At 38.2% G+C, this 19,491-nt stretch overlaps 1 protein-coding gene across 4 annotated transcripts in view; it reads left to right on the top strand.

Moving 5' to 3' along the window:
• MRTFB (myocardin related transcription factor B) overlaps positions 1-19,491 on the top strand; it is a 91,990-nt gene that overhangs the window by 4,741 nt on the left and 67,758 nt on the right. For 2 of the 4 annotated variants that reach the window (XM_053365914.1, XM_053365915.1), the window contains exon 2: positions 3,556-3,617. The exons of 1 other annotated variant lie outside the window; for it this stretch is intronic. Coding sequence is in view for 1 of the 3 variants with exons in the window: in XM_053365913.1 (XP_053221888.1) it covers positions 1,381-1,383; positions 3,556-3,617 (65 nt within the window). In the remaining 2 variants the exon portion in view is untranslated. Of the gene's footprint in view, positions 1-1,317; positions 1,384-3,555; positions 3,618-19,491 lie in introns of those variants that run through there. One more of the 4 variants, XM_053365913.1, reaches the window with a different exon arrangement.

A 19,491-nucleotide genomic window follows, 5' to 3' on the forward strand; every position in this document is an offset into this window, starting at 1 on the left:
TTTAAACAAGCAAACAAAAACAGAACAAACAAAAACATTAAAAAAGACATAAAGTTCATAAATCATACTTTTAAATAACGAATTTCTCAGACCTCCTCATACTTCTCCTCCTTGTATCCCAATTAGGATTATTTGTTCAGCAAATCCTTCATTTAAAGCATTACAGTTTATAACATTACCTCATTTTTCAAACCCTTTTTTCCCCCATCTATGTTCCTTTATATCATTACAGCTAGAAACCCCTCAATTTCAATCCAACACCATTTAACTTTCCTTAGTTTTACAGTATTTCTGTAAATAGTCCTTAAATTTTTTCCAACCTTAAACCTTACTTGGGACGCAGGTGGCGCTGTGGGTAAAAGCCTCAGCGCCTAGGGCTTGCCGATCGAAAGGTCAGCGGTTTGAATCCCCGCGGCGGGGTGCGCTCCCGTTGCTCGGTCCCAGCGCCTGCCAACCTAGCAGTTCGAAAGCACCCCTGGGTGCAAGTAGATAAATAGGGACCGCTTACTGGCGGGAAGGTAAACGGCGTTCCGTGTGCTGCGCTGGCTCGCCAGATGCAGCTTGTCACGCTGGCCACGTGACCCGGAAGTGTCTCCGGACAGCGCTGGCCCCCGGCCTCTTAAGTGAGATGGGCGCACAACCCCAGAGTCTGTCAAGACTGGCCCGTACGGGCAGGGGTACCTTTACCTTTAAACCTTACTTACATACTTTAAGTTTATTAATTTCACTGGGTCTGCTCTTCGTAAAGCTTAGTTGAATACCACCCTAAGTAAGGATAACTTTTTTTCTTTATGCTGCTTGCAGATCCACATATGATTTGCAAACTGACTGAGCGTGTTTCTCACTCAGGTTTTCAAATTATTTAAGGAGTTGTTGAACTGCAGTGGAGCCAAGACATACCTTTGTGGGATACAACTTTTTTTTACTTTTTTGTAATTAATGTTTGCCTTCTGGGATATGTCATATGTGGTTTATCACATACTGTGATTATGCTTGGAAGGTGCTTGCTCTACAATCAAAACAGTTGAAAAGGCTACTTTTGCATTTGTGCCTTCAATATTTCACCTTTAAGAAACTCCCTTAACTCTGAGTATTTCTGAATATTTTCAAGATTCAGCTGATCATGAAAATTTGTATTTTTGTTTTACAATATTAAATATATTCCATCCTGAAACTACTTGTGCACGAGGGATGTGTTTTTCTTAGCAGTCATATTACAGCATCATTGTGAACAATTGTGGATATATTCTTTATTATTTATGTAAAGGATAAATATATTCCCTTCCCATTGCTTTTTTTCCAGAGCAAAACATTTCCTAACTCTTATCTGAATACAGTTGCTATTTTGAAAAGCTTTGCTGTAACACAGTTCAATGCTTCATGGTATGCTTTTTAAATGTATTTTAATTGAGATTTATTTGGTGCCTCTTCGATTCTATAAATTTTGGCTAAAATGGAGAAGCAAGTATAATGTATGTTGGGAATATGTGCCAACACCAGGAGCAAACATTACTAAAATTTGGGTGCTCAGTCTCCAAGGAGCTCTAGTAATGATTGTGATCATTTCTGTTTTGTAACAAAAGTGAGAATTGGAGTTTCCTTTTAAGCTAGGAGTTGATCCTGATCTATGTGGCCTTAAGTGTATAAGTGATATGGGATGTGCCATCTTTATTCCTCTTATCTTGGAACCCCTGCACACAAGGAGGCAGTTCTATCTGCCTGGTTTGTTGGGGCATCCAGTGTATTGTATAATTTATCAGTACTACCTTGCCGGAGGCACCTTTGCTCATTAGGCATAGAATACACCCTTCTCTCCTCTACCTGAACCTCTAAGGTAGAAGGAAGATAAAGAGAGCATAGAGTCAATATGGTAAAATAAGATGGGAACCTTTGCATTCTTACTACAGTGCAGCCATTGAATGACTGGAATAGTTATATCTGCAGTAATCAGTGAGGTAATATTTACATAACAGAGTGTATGGTTACATAAACATTGTGAACAAGAGTTATAACATAGGAGTGGTATTCTCCTGATCTTATAACAGTCATTTGCGTATATGAGACTTAAAAGTACATAAAAATTTAAGATGAGCAATTCTTTATACACAATAGTTGGTGCACTGTATATTTGGACAAAGATTAAGACAAACTAAATAATAGTACAGCAGTCACTAGAAACTAACCAGCAATTGTCCTCAGATGACCCCATCTTAATTCTATATATTAAACTGCTTTTAAACTTAAGTTTACATCCACTATTCGTTCTGTATATTAAAGGAGATGTTTGACATAAAGCAGCCCATGGGAAGGGGGGAGAGAAGTAGTCTTCTCTGCATTTTTAAAAAAAGAAATGGTACATGTTCTTATTCATTCCTGCCTTCTCTGTATTTCTCTGCAAAAGTAAGCATCATTATGTAGAATTTTCTGAAATTGCCATTTGGGGAAATATTTCTAATTGAAATATAAACTGGTGATGAAAAGAAGAGAAAATGTTGGGTTTTCTCTTCTAAACCCCTCATTAGAAGTGTGTGAATTTAAATTATGAATTCTTGCTATGGTTCTGATAGCAAAGGCTCGATGCATAAGTGTTTGTATAATGGAGAACTTTAATATCTTTTAGATTGAATTCTAAATAGGAACAGCATAGCAGGCTCAGAACTTAAGTAGTCATAATACTAAACCAAAAAATACCTTAATTCCCACATGCCATATATAACCAACTCAGAAATACCAAAACAGCAAAGGGCCTTCACTTTGGTCGATGTCAGGCCTTCCCCTCAGCTATCCAGGAAGGCCCTTTTAGGAAGGTGCCGTACGAGGAGGGGAAATACCCCTGTGTCTCAGGGCAGCGAGAAACTATTGAACATGTCTTCTTCCACTCCCAATATTATGCAGATGTGTCAGGCTCATCCTGCAAATTCTGCACCAATTCTCTGCACAGACAGAGCAATGCTATACCTCCTTGCTACTTCAAGATGCAAACCCAGATGTAACATACTCAGCTGCCAGGTTTTGCACTGCTATGATGGACATTCACCGAAGAATGGTTTGGGTCATGTACCAGACCTAAACTCAAGACCCGTGCCCTCTCTTGCACCCTCCTTCTATAGTTACATTTGCAACTTCTTGCTCTTAACTCTCTAGCTGATTTTAAGTCTCCCTCATGCATCCCCCCTTCTTTGAGTCACTCATTTTACCCATTTTATTTCCTAAATTACTGTGTGTTCCTATTTTAACCTATGCTGGTCTTTGGCCGTAATAAAGATGATGGTACTATTCTATTCCGTACAGTTAATGGAATATCATTTTCTAATTCTTTAGCTGGGTGATAAATGTTACATTGTGCAAATATTGTACTTGAGTACTATGTTAAGTTAATCAGGGTCCCTTTAAATTAGTTTTATCTTCTCCATGTATTTAGTGGAAACAGGAAAACTGGACCTGCTCCAGCCACACAAGGCAGCTTCCTGAATCAGGAACTAAGATTATTTGTATATATAAATAAATGTTAAGAGGAAATTTTAGATTCTTTTTTTGTGATCTTTCATTTTCCAGATTCACATTGAATGTATTGAAACAGACTGTAAGGGACACGATTTTAAGTGGTTAGTGGTGAGGTAAGTAAGTTTACATATCAGCATGTATTAGTCCTCTCAAAGCATACTGTAGCTGAAATTTACCAGCTTTCTACAGGGTACTCAAGGCTCCTTCAGCCACAGCAAGTTCATCTTGTGCACAGCTATTGACAACACTATTTTCATTGTTTGCTTATATATTCTTCAGTAGAATCTAAAACTAGTTCATGGGTAACAGTTCTTCATTTTTTTGGCTAGATTTCTCCCAATTTTCACTTGGCAAAAATAATTGCACATGATTGGCTTTAGATTCCTATGTGAGGGAATGGGTCTTCTACTCACACAGTGAGAGTGTTTGTATATCAACCCACATCTTCCACATCTACAATCCCCGTGTCTGCTGGAAACTCTGCCAAGGAAGGGGGAACACTACAGAGCAATTTTTTGGGCAGTGGAGGAAAAGGGGGGGAGTATAGCTGGGGGGTGGGGTGGGATTGGCATGCCCCTATGCATTTCAGTCACATGGCAAGGTCTTTCAGATCCAAGCTAATCTATCTATTCCAATAATTCCCTAGTTATGCTTTCAAATTTAATAGTAGTTTCATACTTCCTTGACAGTTTTTCCTCTGCAAATATTTTACTCGTTTTAAGAAATGCCATTCTGCTCATTTAGGAATTATTCACTGAATTTCTCAATCATGGTTTCTAATCCTAACTCATTTTGTGAAAACAAATTTGTATTTATCAGTATATTAAAATATCCATGTTAAAGTTTTTGACTGTTTTGTACTTTCATATTACTCAGATTCTTGAAAATACATCTTTTGAAGTAACTGAAGAATTAGAAAATGAAATATTACTCCTTTGGAATTAAAACACATTTATGTCCAGAGAATTATGAAACTGATTCCATTATCCCAATGGGGCTTTGAATGTATTTTTAATCATACAGTAGGTTCCCCTTATCCCACACTCGTCCACATGACAAACCGGTTGTGAAACTGAAGGGAGTTTCACAACAATTTGTGATATGCTAGTCATCAAAGAAAGTCACACATTATTATGCACTGTAGCAAAAAATGGACACAAACTTCTCTAATTTCAAGAATAGCAATATTTGTGCATGGAGTTTGACCCACCTGCAGTTTGAATTTTGGTAGAAGTCCTAAGTAACTCATGCATTCAGTAGGATGTTGCAGATTATGCATCAGAGTAAGCACATTACAGGGCCAGATTAATAATATGGAATTAATCAACTTTCAATCTCTGCATATGTTACATTTGTAGAATAATGGCTGCTGAAATGGAGCGAAGTGTGGTGGTGTTTCTCCATGGGTAGTTGCTTGTGTTGCAACTTTGTTTCAGCTTATTTAAAACTACTACCACTGTGAAAGAGCAACTTGACACAAATAGTCTTCTGTAGAGCAAGGAGGCCTCCTCATGGCCAGTGGTCAGGGATGATGGGAGTTGTTGTCCAGCAGCATCTAGAAGACCACAGGTTAGCTATCCCTGCTGTAGGGAGTGGTTCCTGTGTCACTTTTTCAGTCGCACTGAAGACAAAATGAATGAATTGATCCTTACTGCCTTTTGTCTGTAAACAAAGAAAATCTATAAAGATGCTGTAGTTAATACTGTGACTTAAAGTATTCTTAGGAATAAGTTCTACTCAAATCACTTGCTTTGTAATAAGTGTTTTTAAGATCCAAGGTCCTAATGTATTAAATGAATGTAAAGAAAAATGTGTGTGTGTGTTTTAAAAATTTCATACCATCATTTTATTTTTTTGAGAGGATAATATGAACAAGAGATCCTATGAACACTTTGTAATTCTAACTGCATTGTGATTTACTATTCTTAGGGGGCAGATATTCCACCAACTCAATAACGATCAACATTGTTTTCAGTTTATCGCACTAAGTTTTGGATAGTCAGTTAAATCTTGTCCTTGCATCGTGCACTGTTAGTCATGAAATATAAGTGGATCTGTCAAATAAGTTTTTATTAATTAGAGCTTGATTCTTGTTGGCCCCAGGGACTAAACTCTTCTTCCACCCACTCAGAATGAATTAGAGATGTGAAGTGATGGTCTGATACCAGTAATGGGCTTAGTATTTGCATAAAGGTTATTCTTTGAATCTTAAAAAGTTGTTTTTAAAAAAAATAGAGAATACTTGTAAGAGTAAATAAAGTAGGTTTGCCACAAACATAAAATATTTTTAGACTTTAAAATCAGTTTTTACATTATGTTTACAGTGGAGTGGTCTAAATACAGGCAACATCTGTTTATTTGCATTAAAATATAATTTAAAAGTATACATTCATTTTGTGATATTGGCTAAGTAGGCTTTGTGGGAAGAGCCTCTCATCAGATCGGTAGCTGTCCCAATATTGTATCTACATCAAACATGTATCAACATTACCAATTTCAGAGGAAATTATGGGAAATTGAGCTTACAGGAAGTACATCCACCCGTCCGGCTGATTTAATAACTTTGTTTTCTTAACAAGTAGGTGCTTTTTGTTTTAGCACTTTCAGGCAGCAAACTGCATCACACATAGAAAGCACTTTAAGACTGCAGCCTTAAATGTGTTACTGTGCACCTTAACCTGGAAGTAAATCCCACTCAATGGTTTTTACTTTTGAGCAGAGATGTATAGGATTGCACTGTTCACGTATTTGCACTTCACTTTTCTAAATCTTCCATCTCTGAAAAAAGTTAGGTTGTACTGTGAGGCCAGGCTTTCAGCACTTGTGCAAGTGGTTCTTCCTTTCTTCTTCCTCTCAACCAGCTGGAGCACTATAGCTTTCAGAAACCCAAGAGATAGCCCAGAATAGCATATTAGTTGTGCAATATAATTTAAACTCTTCTAAAACCTCTAATAATGTGCCTCACAGTTGCAAAATCTGTTAAGGTTTTGTTATATTATGATAATGAAATATTTTATGTAGCAGCTGTAACACAGTATCTTTACTAGGACCAAAAAGATTTGCTGATCCTAATAAAAATATTATGCCTTTGGATTCCCTCCTGCCCCCTCTAATAGGCCAACATGACTATCAGCAATACTACCGTATTGCCTCGAGTCTAATGTGCTATTGAATCTAATGTGCACCTCAATTTTCAGAACATTGAAACCAAAAAAAGTATTTGCTGGTGAATGTAGATGTGCCATTGAATCTAATGCACACCTTAATTTTTGCAACGTAATTTGGCTAAAAACGGTGAGCATTAGATTTGAGTAAATATGGTATTTTAACATTTAGGTCCTGCAGCATAGCTGCACAGAGCCCTTGGGGAATGAACAACATTTTCAATAAAACATACACAATGAAACAGAATAAATTTAAACTATTAATAATCATTGCATTGCCTGCCAACCTAGCAGTTCGAAAGCACCCCCGGGTGCAAGTAGATAAATAGGGACCGCTTACTAGCGGGAAGGTAAACGGCGTTTCCGTGTGCTGCGCTGGCTCGCCAGATGCAGCTTTGTCACGCTGGCCACGTGACCCGGAAGTGTCTCTGGACAGCGCTGGCTCCCGGCCTCTTGAGTGAGATGGGCGCACAACCCTAGAGTCTGTCAAGACTGGCCCGTACGGGCAGGGGTACCTTTACCTTTAATCATTGCATTAAAAAAACCACTCTACAAATGGACAGCAGAACAAAATAATAATAATAATAATAATAATAATAATAATAATAATAATAAATTTATTATTTATACCTCGCCCATCTGGCTGGGCCTCCCCAGCCACTCTGGGTGTTCCACAGGGAAGGCACCACTACCGAGAAGGCCCTCTGCCTGGTTCCCTGTAACTTGGCTTCTCGCAGTGAGGGAACCGCCAGAAGGCCCTCGGTGCTGGACCTCAGTGTCCGGGTAGAACGATGGGGGTGGAGACGCTCCTTCAGATATACTGGACCAAGGCTGTTTAGGGCTTTAAAGGTCAGCACCAACACTTTGAATTGTGCTCGGAAACGTACTGGGAGCCAATGTAGGTCTTTCAAGACCGGTGTTATGTGGTCTCTGCGGCCGCTCCCAGTCACCAGTCTAGCTGCCGCGTTCTGGATTAGTTGTAGTTTCCGGGTCGCCTTCAAAGGTAGCCCCACGTAGCTACCTTTATATATAAATATAATATAAAATACAATATAAAAACTTGACTGGTAGATTTGATTCAAGTTTCCTCATTAATCAGTAAGGCCTGAAACAGAATAGTTTTCTTTTAAAAGGCTGGTGAAAATCTAGTTGACCTAGGGTGAGTCTTTCAGGGGGAAAAAATGCTGCTGCAGGAAAAGGACATGTTCCTTGTCATCCTCAATCTAGCCTATGACAATCTAGCCTATACACCCCTTGGTGTATGGGTATGGGGCTCATACTGAAATGATGCTCTCTAAAAATGCCAAAGCCATTAGAGCTTTATGGTTGAGCTTTAAAGAACTTTGAATTGTGTTTGGGAGCCATTGTAGATCTCTTGGTACATGTTTTATGTGCTCTCAGTAACTCCTGATAATGAGGCTGTTGCATCTTGAACCCACTGAAGATTCTGAACAGTCTCCAGATGCAGCTGCTGCCCCACATAGAACATATTGTAGTAATCTAGTCTTAAGGTTATCAGGCATGTAGCCAGGTCACCATTTTTCAGGAGTGCTTGCTGCTGACGTACCTGCTTCAGCTGGTCAAGTGCTGTCCTTACTGTGACATGTTGAGGTTCCAGAAACATTCCCAAACTGCACACTTGCTCTTTCCTTGAAACTGCTAACCATTCAAATTAGGGGAATCCGCAGCTCCCAGATAAGGTCATTATGAATATTTCCATCTTAAGACTAAGCTACTGTTTATTCACCCTTACCCAATCCTGTCATTTACCCCAGGCACCTGTTTATAGCTTTCACCGTATTATATGATGTCCTCTTGCTCTAAACATCAAGCGAATTTATGCTAGCAAGTTCATGTAAATATCTCAAAACAAAGAGGACAAATTGGAATCTTACAGCACCCAATGAGATGCAGCATTAAGCCCCCAGCCCCCTGTTCTGAGGCCAACGTAAGATGCAGGAGAAGAATAATCATAAAGCAGTGCTTCCAGTCACATAATGTGACCCAGAAGGAGGTTCGGGAGATATATCATACTTCCTTGTGCATCTCTTGGCAAACGTAATCAAAATGGTTTCAGTCCTAAATACTAATAATGTGGATCAATATAATCAGTAATATTCAGAAGTCTCAGAATCTGTGTTGCCAATCCTCACATTTCCTAGCATATTAGAAACTGGCAGGTACCGTAATTGAGATCCATATGGGTCATTCTGTCCCCTCCTCCCGAAAAGGTCTTCTAGTTGCCTTCAAAGGGGCAGAATACAGTTTTCCACAGAAGAGAGATAAATCTGGTCAGCCTATTCTGACCAGTCTGGCCAGCCTTTCCTGACTCACCCAGGATGGGCAAGAGTAGTGTGTACACATGGCTGGATTTGCTTTTTAAAGAACTCTGTATCCTCAGGTAACAACAACTGAAGCTCATTGAAGCAAAATTGATAATTTGAGACTGTGGACATGTCTTACATAGCTAAGTTGTGAGGATTGCCCATTCTCTACAAGCACACATACACACAGCCTCCCAGGTACTGTATGTCACAGTACTCCACTGGAGCTTGAATTTGATCAGAATGTAAGCCAAGTTGTAATAGGCCTCTTACTACCTGAAAATGTTTCTTTGGATAGAATGATTCAGAGAAACAAGGGCTTCAAGTGGATACCAGCCCATGCTTCTTTATATTTGTCCCAATGTCCATTCTGCTTTATGTTCTCAATTTTCTGGAATACCAGGAAGAGTTATAGATTCAAGGACATGGGAGAAGACTCATCAGAACTATCATATAAACTGCCTGAGTCAACCCCCTGTTCCAGAGGCCAGCTAGAGCTTTGACAGCTAATGAGATTGACTGGTAACATTTTGGTAATTCATTGTACCCATCACCTTTAAGGGATGGAACATCTCCAATGACCCATCACTCCTTCCATAGACTAAAGTTATGATATTTTCAATTACCAAAGCAGTATTCTCTACCACCAGTGTACCATCACACTGAATGGAATAAAACATGTAATCCAGAGAATCATCTGCAACATGCATTGTGACAGTTAAACATGGAGACAGACATAAGGTGGCACCATGAACTCAGGAGGTCACAACAGGGATCTTGAAATTGTCCAACACTGATAGGTTTAAGGACCTCAACACCAATTCTGATAACAAATCAATCAGCCTCTTACTCAGTAGTCCAGTAACAGAATCCCTGGTTCTCAGGCCTGGCACCAGGCATAATTGCCAGGTTGGTTCCCTTATAAAGTTCCTGTTTGAATGGTGGCCAAAGTGATGTTGTAGAGCAGCAGCTGCAGGCTCAGTTAGCTCCACTCCTTGAGTTCTCCAGAGTTGGAAGAAAGGCCAGAAGGAGGAATAGCCCTTAATGCTCTAATCCCACTTCTTCTTTTCCTCACCTGCTCAGGCTTCATTCAAAAGCCCTACCATCCTGTCCCCCATACATTTCTAATAGAGGCATGCTCCACCTTAGCAAATAGCATTGTACAGTACATTGCTATAACCTGCCCATCAACCTTGTGGTGGAGGGCAGTTAAAAAATTAATAGCACTTAATAGTGCAAATTAATACTACAAAACAATAGTACTTAAGTTAAAATATTTTCCTTATTAGTAGGGACAAAGAAAAACAAACCACTCCATAACTATAGCATTCTTCTGCAGCTGTCTCCTAGAGAAAACAGTTTCCTTGGGCCTTCGTTCACAAAGTACCCACCACTATATTATCTCCCCCAATCTCTCTGTTTCCTTCCTTCCTTCCTTCCTTCCTTCCTTCCTTCCTTCCTTCCTTTATCCACAATTTTTCAAGATGGAAGTCAAAATGCCATACATGGGTTTCCAGAACAGTCTTCCAGACCCACTTAGTTTCAGCACGCGGTTGCATACTGTGCCTTCAAACTTTGACCTTGATGTCATGCTTGCTCCCTCCAGGACAATTGCTCTTGAGATCACAGCTTAAGGCACTGGCTTAGTCTTTTGTTATCCCGGAGTGTGCTGGAGTAAATACCTTCCTTTCCAAGTGTGAGAGACATAAACTACTAAAAAGTGCTTCAAACAGTTGAGTATTGCAGATTGCAACACACCAACAATATTCAGATGCTATGAATCTTGATCTAAAGTGTTTGTATTTATGCACTTCCCTGCCAAAATGAATGTGGAATTAATTTTCAGGTTATTAATGTTTGGACATCTGACAAGCCACTTCTCAAATTGTTTTGAAAATTAGGTTAACTCTGGGCATGGTGCCAGTAGGAATGTGAGAGAGGGGCCTCTAGTTATGCTACCCTGTAAGGTTTGATTAAATTGTGAAACCCAAACAAATCATAAGAAAGACAAAGGCTGCATTCTGCACAACTTTAAAAAATCTTTAAGCAGTGATTTCATAAAACAAGTACATTTTTATAGGTATCTTTAGCAAGTCATGCTGCATTTTCTGTAATGTTCTAATATTAGAAATATGCTGTGAAATTAATAATGTAGTTCATGTTTAAACTGTATTGATATATTTAAAAAATCAATAGCTCCACAGTAACTTTAAAAACATCAATATTCTCTCTGCATGTTGAATAAAATGTTCCACTCAGTGCACTTAATATTTAAAATAAAAGGTGTTGAAGCTCCCAGCCTGCCTGGAAGTTCCAGTATCTTGCTCAGAAATCTTTTATGCTAATCCAAGATCTTTGGCTCCAGGCTGAAATTTCTCAGTGGTGAGAGGAAACATGGCCTCCACTTTAACAGAGATGTTATTACTGCACATGTTTCAAACCTGAGTGCCGGCATTAAATAAAAAGAAGTTCTGAAACTGATGTCTTGTGCCAAATGTAGGCATGATGCTCACAGTTTTGCCCTCTGTGCTTTTTGTAGTTTTCTGAGCTGTGGACTTCAGACCTAATATGTGTCTTGTCACAGTTCATGCTGTGGCATGTCTTAGAGCTTGATCCTATGCATGTTTTTGGCTGCAATTCTAAACATATTTTCCAGCAAGTAAGTTCCACTGAGTACAGTGCAATGTATATCTGAGTAAACATGTGTAAGATTCTTTTGTTAGCTCCCTATTTACCATTTATTTAGCTTGCAAGGATTATTTGCATCCTAAGTCAAAGTGGAGATTTATGCAGTGGGGGAGCCTACATTAATGGTGATTTTATTTTAGGAGCAATGAGGTAATCAAATATGCTATTCTTAGAGGCTTGAAATTTGTCTGCATTCATGGAGACTTTTTGCTGGTAAATCTGCATCTGTGTAAGTTAACAGGAAATAAGTCCTATTGAGCTTGTGGTGATTTACTTCTGAGAAAACACATTGGGCTATGAAAGGATAATAATAAGTGGATACTCATTACATATTTGTTTTAAAGGGATCTGAGACACAGATCACAACTAATCTGTGAGCAATGAAAGTTTGATCAAGGTCAGAACAAAAACTACTGCAATCCAAAAAGGCTGGGAAGCAGATAATGCCAGCCAAAAGCCTTAGTTTGAGTAGAAACTAAATTAATATGAGATAACTGTGATGCAGTCAAAATATTACCCTTGGGGATGAAATCTGTATGGAAGTGTACTTATATATAGCATCTAAAGATGAACATGCATTCTGCATTTTGGATAAATGCATACTTTAAAATGGATATTAACAGTTACTTGCATTGATTACCATAAATATTCCAAAGCACTTTGGTTCCTGTCTGAAGATAGATGCTCACAGTAAGTGGCCTATGACAGCAGATGTAAATACATGTTTGCCATCCACCTTGTAATACTGTTGTAATACGCCAACTATGCGGCTGGGTAGTGTTTGTGAGGTTATCATTGGACAATTCTCATCCTATTTTGAATCAAACAATGGATTCCATGCACAGAAGCCCTGTTCCACACACAAGAAAAAAAGCATGGAAAATACATTATAGCAGCTCAGGCATTGCATGAAATGCTATGGAAGGATAGCCTGATTGCCATGCAATGTAATTCACACACATCTCTGTTCACTCATTGTAATACATTAAAAACCCTTCTGTGAAACTGTAGGTAGATAAGCAAATACTGAAAATAAATGTTAATATATAGCTATCCTTTCCCCACCTTTAAAATGCTTGAGAGAGATCTGCAGTTGTCGTCAAGGCTCTGCTGTTACCATAGATGCAGTTCTGAAATAAATAGAGCTGCTTAGTCCTTAATGGAGAATCACAAATATTGCATTAGTGGCACAGCCCTTCAAAAAAATTAGGACCCAACAGGAATCTAAAGAACCATAAGCCACTGTTTTCAGCAGGATGACACTGCTTTATTTTGCTCTTTATTGTCACTTTTCTATGTATTTCCACTTTTAACTTCACACATTTGAAAAGTGCCTAGAAGAATATGCCTTCTTTCTCCACTGCCTCCCATTTTTAAAAATACAATACATGGTGCTCCAGATTGCTGACCAAGTTTCCTCAAATTATTCAGTGGGTCACAAAATATTTATTGTATTCCTGTCCTAAAATTTCCAGTGGACATCTGTCAAAGAGATAATTAGGTTCATGCCCAATTAGCTTCACAAATGCTATAGCATTAGGCATTCTCAGTCTCCAACTCCACCGCAACATGTAATCTTTTGTTCTAAGTTGTCAGATCACTTTTGGCTTAGTTTTTTAAAAACAAGATGAGAATGAGTAAACTAACACACCAAAATAACACAATGGTAGGGAAAAAAAAGAAGGAACTTAATGGGTTTTACCCAGCTAACTTACTCAGAGTAAACCCATTGAAATCAATATATCAGTAAGTTAATCAAGTATTTAATATTTTTGTATATTTTAATGTAAAAATATATTTTGGTTGTCATTGATACTCAGTATTGTGTATGTGCATCCTATGACCATGATGGTCAAAACAATAATAAACTGTACAATACAACCTATGCTTGATAGGACTAATACGGGATACAACTCGACTTTTATAAGTACTTGTACCCAGTTTATTTTTTTTAAGATACGTTCCACAAATTCCAGGAACTTGAAAGTTACCATATCTGGTCTCCAGTTCTGTAGCAGGGTCCTTCATATTTGCATAATACAGTGTGTCACAAGCAAGAAAGCAGAAGAGGTTAGGTCTTGTATCAATAGACTGAAGGCGTTCATCTCTACGTACTTCCATCCTTATTCCAGACATCATGATATATCAGTATATTGCGATGTTGAAAACCAGATATTGCTCAGCCCTAGTGATGAGACATCTTTCCATTGTTAGAATGTGAGTATTTAAGCAGTCAGGGCTCTTCACAAGATCCATTTGTTTATCTGGGTACGAGGTTTCATTTTGCTGGGATATGTATTCATCCCTGAAAAGCAGAGTGTAATCTGTAAGGTGAAATTAAACCTAGTATGCACTTCCATCAAAAGTGTTGTAATAATCACATGCTTCCAAAACTCTATTGCTTTATTTTGTGTCATTTTATAGTCAACCCTTCCTTGAAAATGCTAAAGGCAGTGTACATTATTCTCTTCCACTCTCCCATCTCTCTCTCTCTCTCTCCCTCCTCCATTTCAGTTGCTCTGTGAGAGAGGGACTGGCCCAAGTTACCTAGTGATCTACATTTTGGAGTAGGAATATGAACTTGGGCCTCTCTGGTCTTATTATCATATATTTGTCCGATGGCCACACCTCTAGCTAGTAATGGAGTCTTTAATTTGATTTTTAAATACCCGTTTAGGGGTCCAGTTGGTGCAAATGTGCATTTATGTTAAATCAACTGAAGAGTAAAGATTTTCATTGAACCAAGTGCAACCTTTCCTTGTCCCTTCTTAAAGAGGTTGGCAATGGCATATAGAAATGTAGTTAATTGTGAGCTTACCAGCTAAGAAGGATTTTATAATGGATGGTTTTGGTTCCTGGGATTCAAAATTTAATGAATTTAGGCATAATACTCAGCCATGTGCTTATGCAGTTAGGGATTTTGGGTTTTGCTTTTAATAGAATATTAATCTCAAAATAGAAGATGTAGTGTGCATTGAACCTGGTGTGATAGTGTGAATTCTAGGAATTTTCAGTGAAACAAATGTATGAGCAGCATTACTATTAAAGATTCATAGGTGTTCTCAATGCTTAGGTTATAAGCTGAAGGTAGTATCCAAAGAAAATAGCTGTGCAAATATTTTTAAAGTCCTCTTTCTGTGTTTTTTAAAGCAGGTATGGAGAAGCATGTACATCATCCTCCTTTAAGGCATTTGAGGAAGAGATTCAATATACATATTAAATTGAAGTTTAATTATTAACTGAATTGCTGTTTTTGAGTAGCACTTGCAAGTGTTGCAATTAAGTGATACAATTAGCTTCCATGGAAGCAGATTCTTAGGTGTTACCTTGGTTGCAAACTATTCTGCCTGTAATGGATATTGTGTTATTTGTTATATAACTACTTTAAGTTCCCCCTGTTGACCTGTTAACAACTGACCAAGCTTCAATATACTGGACTTTTCCGTGTATAAGAGGAGGTTTTTTTGACTCTAAAATAATGTTTGAAAATGGGGGTCATCTTATACACTGATAGTGCATTGGGGGGGACAGGTGATTGGTTGCAGCCGTGAGCAGGAGCTTGTCAGCGGTAATTTGGTATGTGATTGGTTGCTGCTGCAAGGGCTGCTTAGGATTGGCTGCTGCTGCGACAAATGGGTGTGCGATTGGCAAGCGGGCACACCTGTTGGATTCTGCGATGTGAGCGATTGTAAGCGTTTTCATCCTGGTTAGTGATTTTCAGCATCCCCCCCCAAAAAAGCTCAACAACTATTGGCTATCCTCCCCCCCAAAAGCTCAATAACTTTGGGCAATCCTCCCCCAAAAACTCTCAACAACTCTGGGCCATCTCCCTCCATTTTCTTAAATTTGAGCCCCCCAAAATAGGGGTCGTCTTATACAGGGTGTGTGTGTTATACACAGAAAAATACGGTATATTATCCTGCATTGATTGTTGTTGTTGTTGCTACTGCTGGAAACTGATTTCTTTTCCAGATAAATGCCTGTTTTGCTTTGTCTCCAAACACAGAAAATTGTGCTACTGTATTTACACTATTAGAATAAATGTAATCCACAGAAGTTCATGTACAGGAGAGATGTTCTCAAAAAGCAGCTGGAAAAGTGTCCTGTTGTACACATAGGAAACAAACATGAATTTCCTTCCTCTGTAGTTTAATTCTAACGTTTTCCTTGCTTTGTTTGAATCAAGGGCTTGCTGGATGTGAATAAACAGAGCAGCACCTGCAAATTTGTCATAAATGGAAATAGCTTGATAGCTAAACATAACAATGAAACCATAAAGAAATTTAACTGCTCAGTAAACATCTATCAGCATTAAGAAAATACATGAAAATACTGTAAAGGAGAGGAAATATTGCATAAGAGTTTATGACCATTTCATGTGGGGATTCCATTCCCAGCCCCCACATGAATTGGCGGGACACATATGAACACACCCTACCTTGTTATGCCTCATTATGCCCTACCCCTATTCCCCTCATTATGCCCTTTTAGTGATGTGTTTTGTGATCCTTTCTGTCAGTTCCAGGTTTGGTGCTGTGCATATGTCTTTCAGATGTGCATTAATCAGTCATTGCCTGTATTGCTTTTAGAAATCAGTGCTGAATGGCAATATCTCTACCTAAAATATATTTTGGTGTCTCTTTATGAACTGTCAGCTTTGAAGGCCTCAGCATCTCCCTATAGTGTTGGAGAAAATAGTTGGATTTTGCAGAAAGCTAAATCCATAATAGTAGTTTATAAGTGTTTATTGCAGTGTTGTAAATTGGATATTCATGACCTTGGATATGAATGGAATATGGAGTTAGTGTTTCAATTCATTTCGAATCCAGTGTCCACTAATGCTTGTACATGGAATAGCAAAGCATAGATGTCATGATGTCTGAACTGGACCATTGTTGTCCACTTTCTCTTTCTTGCTGTACATTTTGCCTAAGATATGTAAAGGTCTTTGGAAGTACTGAGTGCAAAACATCCCCAGCCTGGTGCTTTCCAGGTGATTCCCATCACCCCTGACCATTGACTATGTTGGCTAGTACTGATGGGAGTTGTAATCAAAAACATATGGAGGGTACCAGGTTTGGGAAGGCTGCTCTAAAGGCTAACTACAATGAAACAGCCTGGCACCTTTTTGTATGTGACTTTTCCCTAAGCAAAAACTATGCAAGCAAACTTTTGTGAACTAGTACCTATCAGTTTCACTAGCTTTGTTAAGATTGCAGTATTGGAATTTGACAGTTGGGAACTTCCTGTATCTTTTTGGCAGATGCTTGGGCATCAGAAGATTATATGTAGTGGAATATTGGTGGTCATTAGTGTGTAGATTTGGAGTGTCAAGTAATGGGTGAATGAACACGTTGTGCTGTTAAAAGTGATAGGCCTGGCAGCAAATATTATTTGTATTGTTGTTTTTTACCTTCTTTGCCACATAATTCATATGTATTATCAGACTTTTCTTCTGATAGTGAATTAGGGCAGAAAAACCTCATGTATCTGGGACTTAAATGCCTAAAGATCTGCTTCTGGTGTCTAGGCATTTAAAATATTAAATCAGTTCTGTGTAAGGTTGGCACTTTAAAAACTTTGGTGCTGGCTTCAGTCAAAGCTGGTGTTTCCCTGTTTATAAAATGCCCTCCCTAGTGAGATGTGTCTGTCCCCATCATTATTAGCTTTCAAGAGGCATTTGGAAACACTCCTGTGTATTACCCAGGCATTTTGGTGACTGAAGAAAACTGTTCCTGGGAACTATGAGATCACTTCATGAAATAATGTTTTTAACCGTAACTGCTTTTAGAATGCTTTTAACTGTAGCTGCTTTTTAAATGTTTCAACTATAATTGTTTTCAGCATATTTTAATTGTTTTAGTATTTTTTCATTTTTAAATTATGGGTGTGTTTGCCACCCTGGGCTGCTTTGGGAGGAAGGGTGAGATATAAATGCAATAAATAAATATGAGAACCTGGACAAAAATATAGTGCTATCTTTTCTAGTGCTTTCTAGTGCTATCTATGACAGTTCAAAACTTGCTGCATATAATTTTTGAATGCTTGTTTTCCTTGGAATATCCTCAGTTGGAGGCAGCAATGCTTCTAAATACCAGTTGCTGGAAACCACAGGAGGAGAAAGTGCTCTTGTGCTCATGTTCTGCTTGCTGGTTTCCCACAGGCATCTGGTTGATGGGATGCTGTGAGAATGGGATGCTGGACTAGATGGGCCATTGGTCTGATCCAGCAGGCTATTCTTATCTTCTTACATTCTTACATTCCATGTTGAAGGATATGTTTTGGAATTTATGGTAAAGCCATTGATCACTTTCTTGGCCTTCCTATTTTTCACATGCCCTTTGTAACGGTTGTCAAAGAGAGCAAGAGTTATTTTGCCTAATTTTGCCTTAGTTCATAAGATTTGTTTTCTTCCAATCAATGCTCTTTTTATATTGCATATATCCATAGCAATAAGAATTGAGAGTAACTGGAGCAACTGTTGCTAGGTACTGTGACTCTGTTTCCAAGTTTATATTAGAATTCATAAGTAACCCTTTATGAATAAAATAAGAAATATAATAGAAAAGGCAAATAAAGCCTAACTTCATTTATATGCAGATAATTTGACATTTCAGTCAGAAGAAATTTGGATTTCCAAAATGCATCTTAGCAAGTGATTAATTTTTGGCATTTTAAACTGCCCTAATTTATTGTTTCCCTGCAGTTTAATTTCAAATGGAGGCAAAGGTACAGCAAAGCTGTTGGTACACTTCTAATTTCATGTACATTTATTAACATGTCTCATTGATTTTAGTGGAATTTAGTTCCATATGAGCATATGCAATTAAATTGAATTTTATCTTATTGATGGAAATGGTGCTGAAGTCACTAAGCAATTTACATTTGTGTAAGAATTTTAATAGGAATTCTGCTCTGAAAAGATTCCTCTAATGATGTATCTATTTCAATGAACATGTGGGAGTTTGGGGAATGTATAATGTCATAAAATGGGAGCAGGGTTATGACAAGCCATACTTTCTAAAAGCTAATTATTAAGCAGTTAGCAGCTACATATGATTGTAAATTGATTAAACCCCAAAGCCACTTCTCTTTTTCTATACATGTAAATATAGTTAACCTTAGAGATGCACTTGGCTGTTTATAATGTACAAAGAAGCACATTTTCCGGAACATAGGCATGGAAATCTCCAAAATCTGCTTTCCCACTGCCAAAAAATAGCATATTAATTAAGGAAACATTAATGAATACACTTTAGCAACCCTACCCCTCAGTTCTTTAACCTGGTAGTCTAGGCTCCCTATGAATTTTATTTATTTGAAATTGTATATTACAGAATTAGCTGTGCTTTACACACTTTTACACTAAGCTTTCCCAGCCTTCAAGATCCTTTGAACTCCCAACAGTGCCACCTAGTATGGCAGATGGTCAGGAATGATGTGAATTGTAGTCCAAAACAAATAGAGGGCAACAAGTTGAAGGAAGGCTGCTCTGCATTTTTGCTCTCTCCCCATCTTGCAAAATTAGTGGTTGGGATCCCAAACATGTGGTTAGTCCTAGAGGTTTTAACCACTAGGAATTTCATATCTACCGCCAGAACCTAACCTCTTTTACAGCTAAATGATGCTCTTGACTCCCAATGTGTATGTGGTTTGTTTAGTTGAATTATTATAGCTGATAATAATAATAATAATAATAATAATAATAATAATAATAATAATAATGGTAATATAAAGCATGCTATACACTTTAATCTCCAATTTATTTCAGTGGAATAGTTAAACATGTGCTTAAGCAGAGAACATTAAAG

Source organism: Podarcis raffonei, chromosome 14 (assembly GCF_027172205.1).
Source record: "Podarcis raffonei isolate rPodRaf1 chromosome 14, rPodRaf1.pri, whole genome shotgun sequence".
Classification (NCBI taxonomy): Eukaryota; Metazoa; Chordata; class Lepidosauria; order Squamata; family Lacertidae; genus Podarcis; species Podarcis raffonei.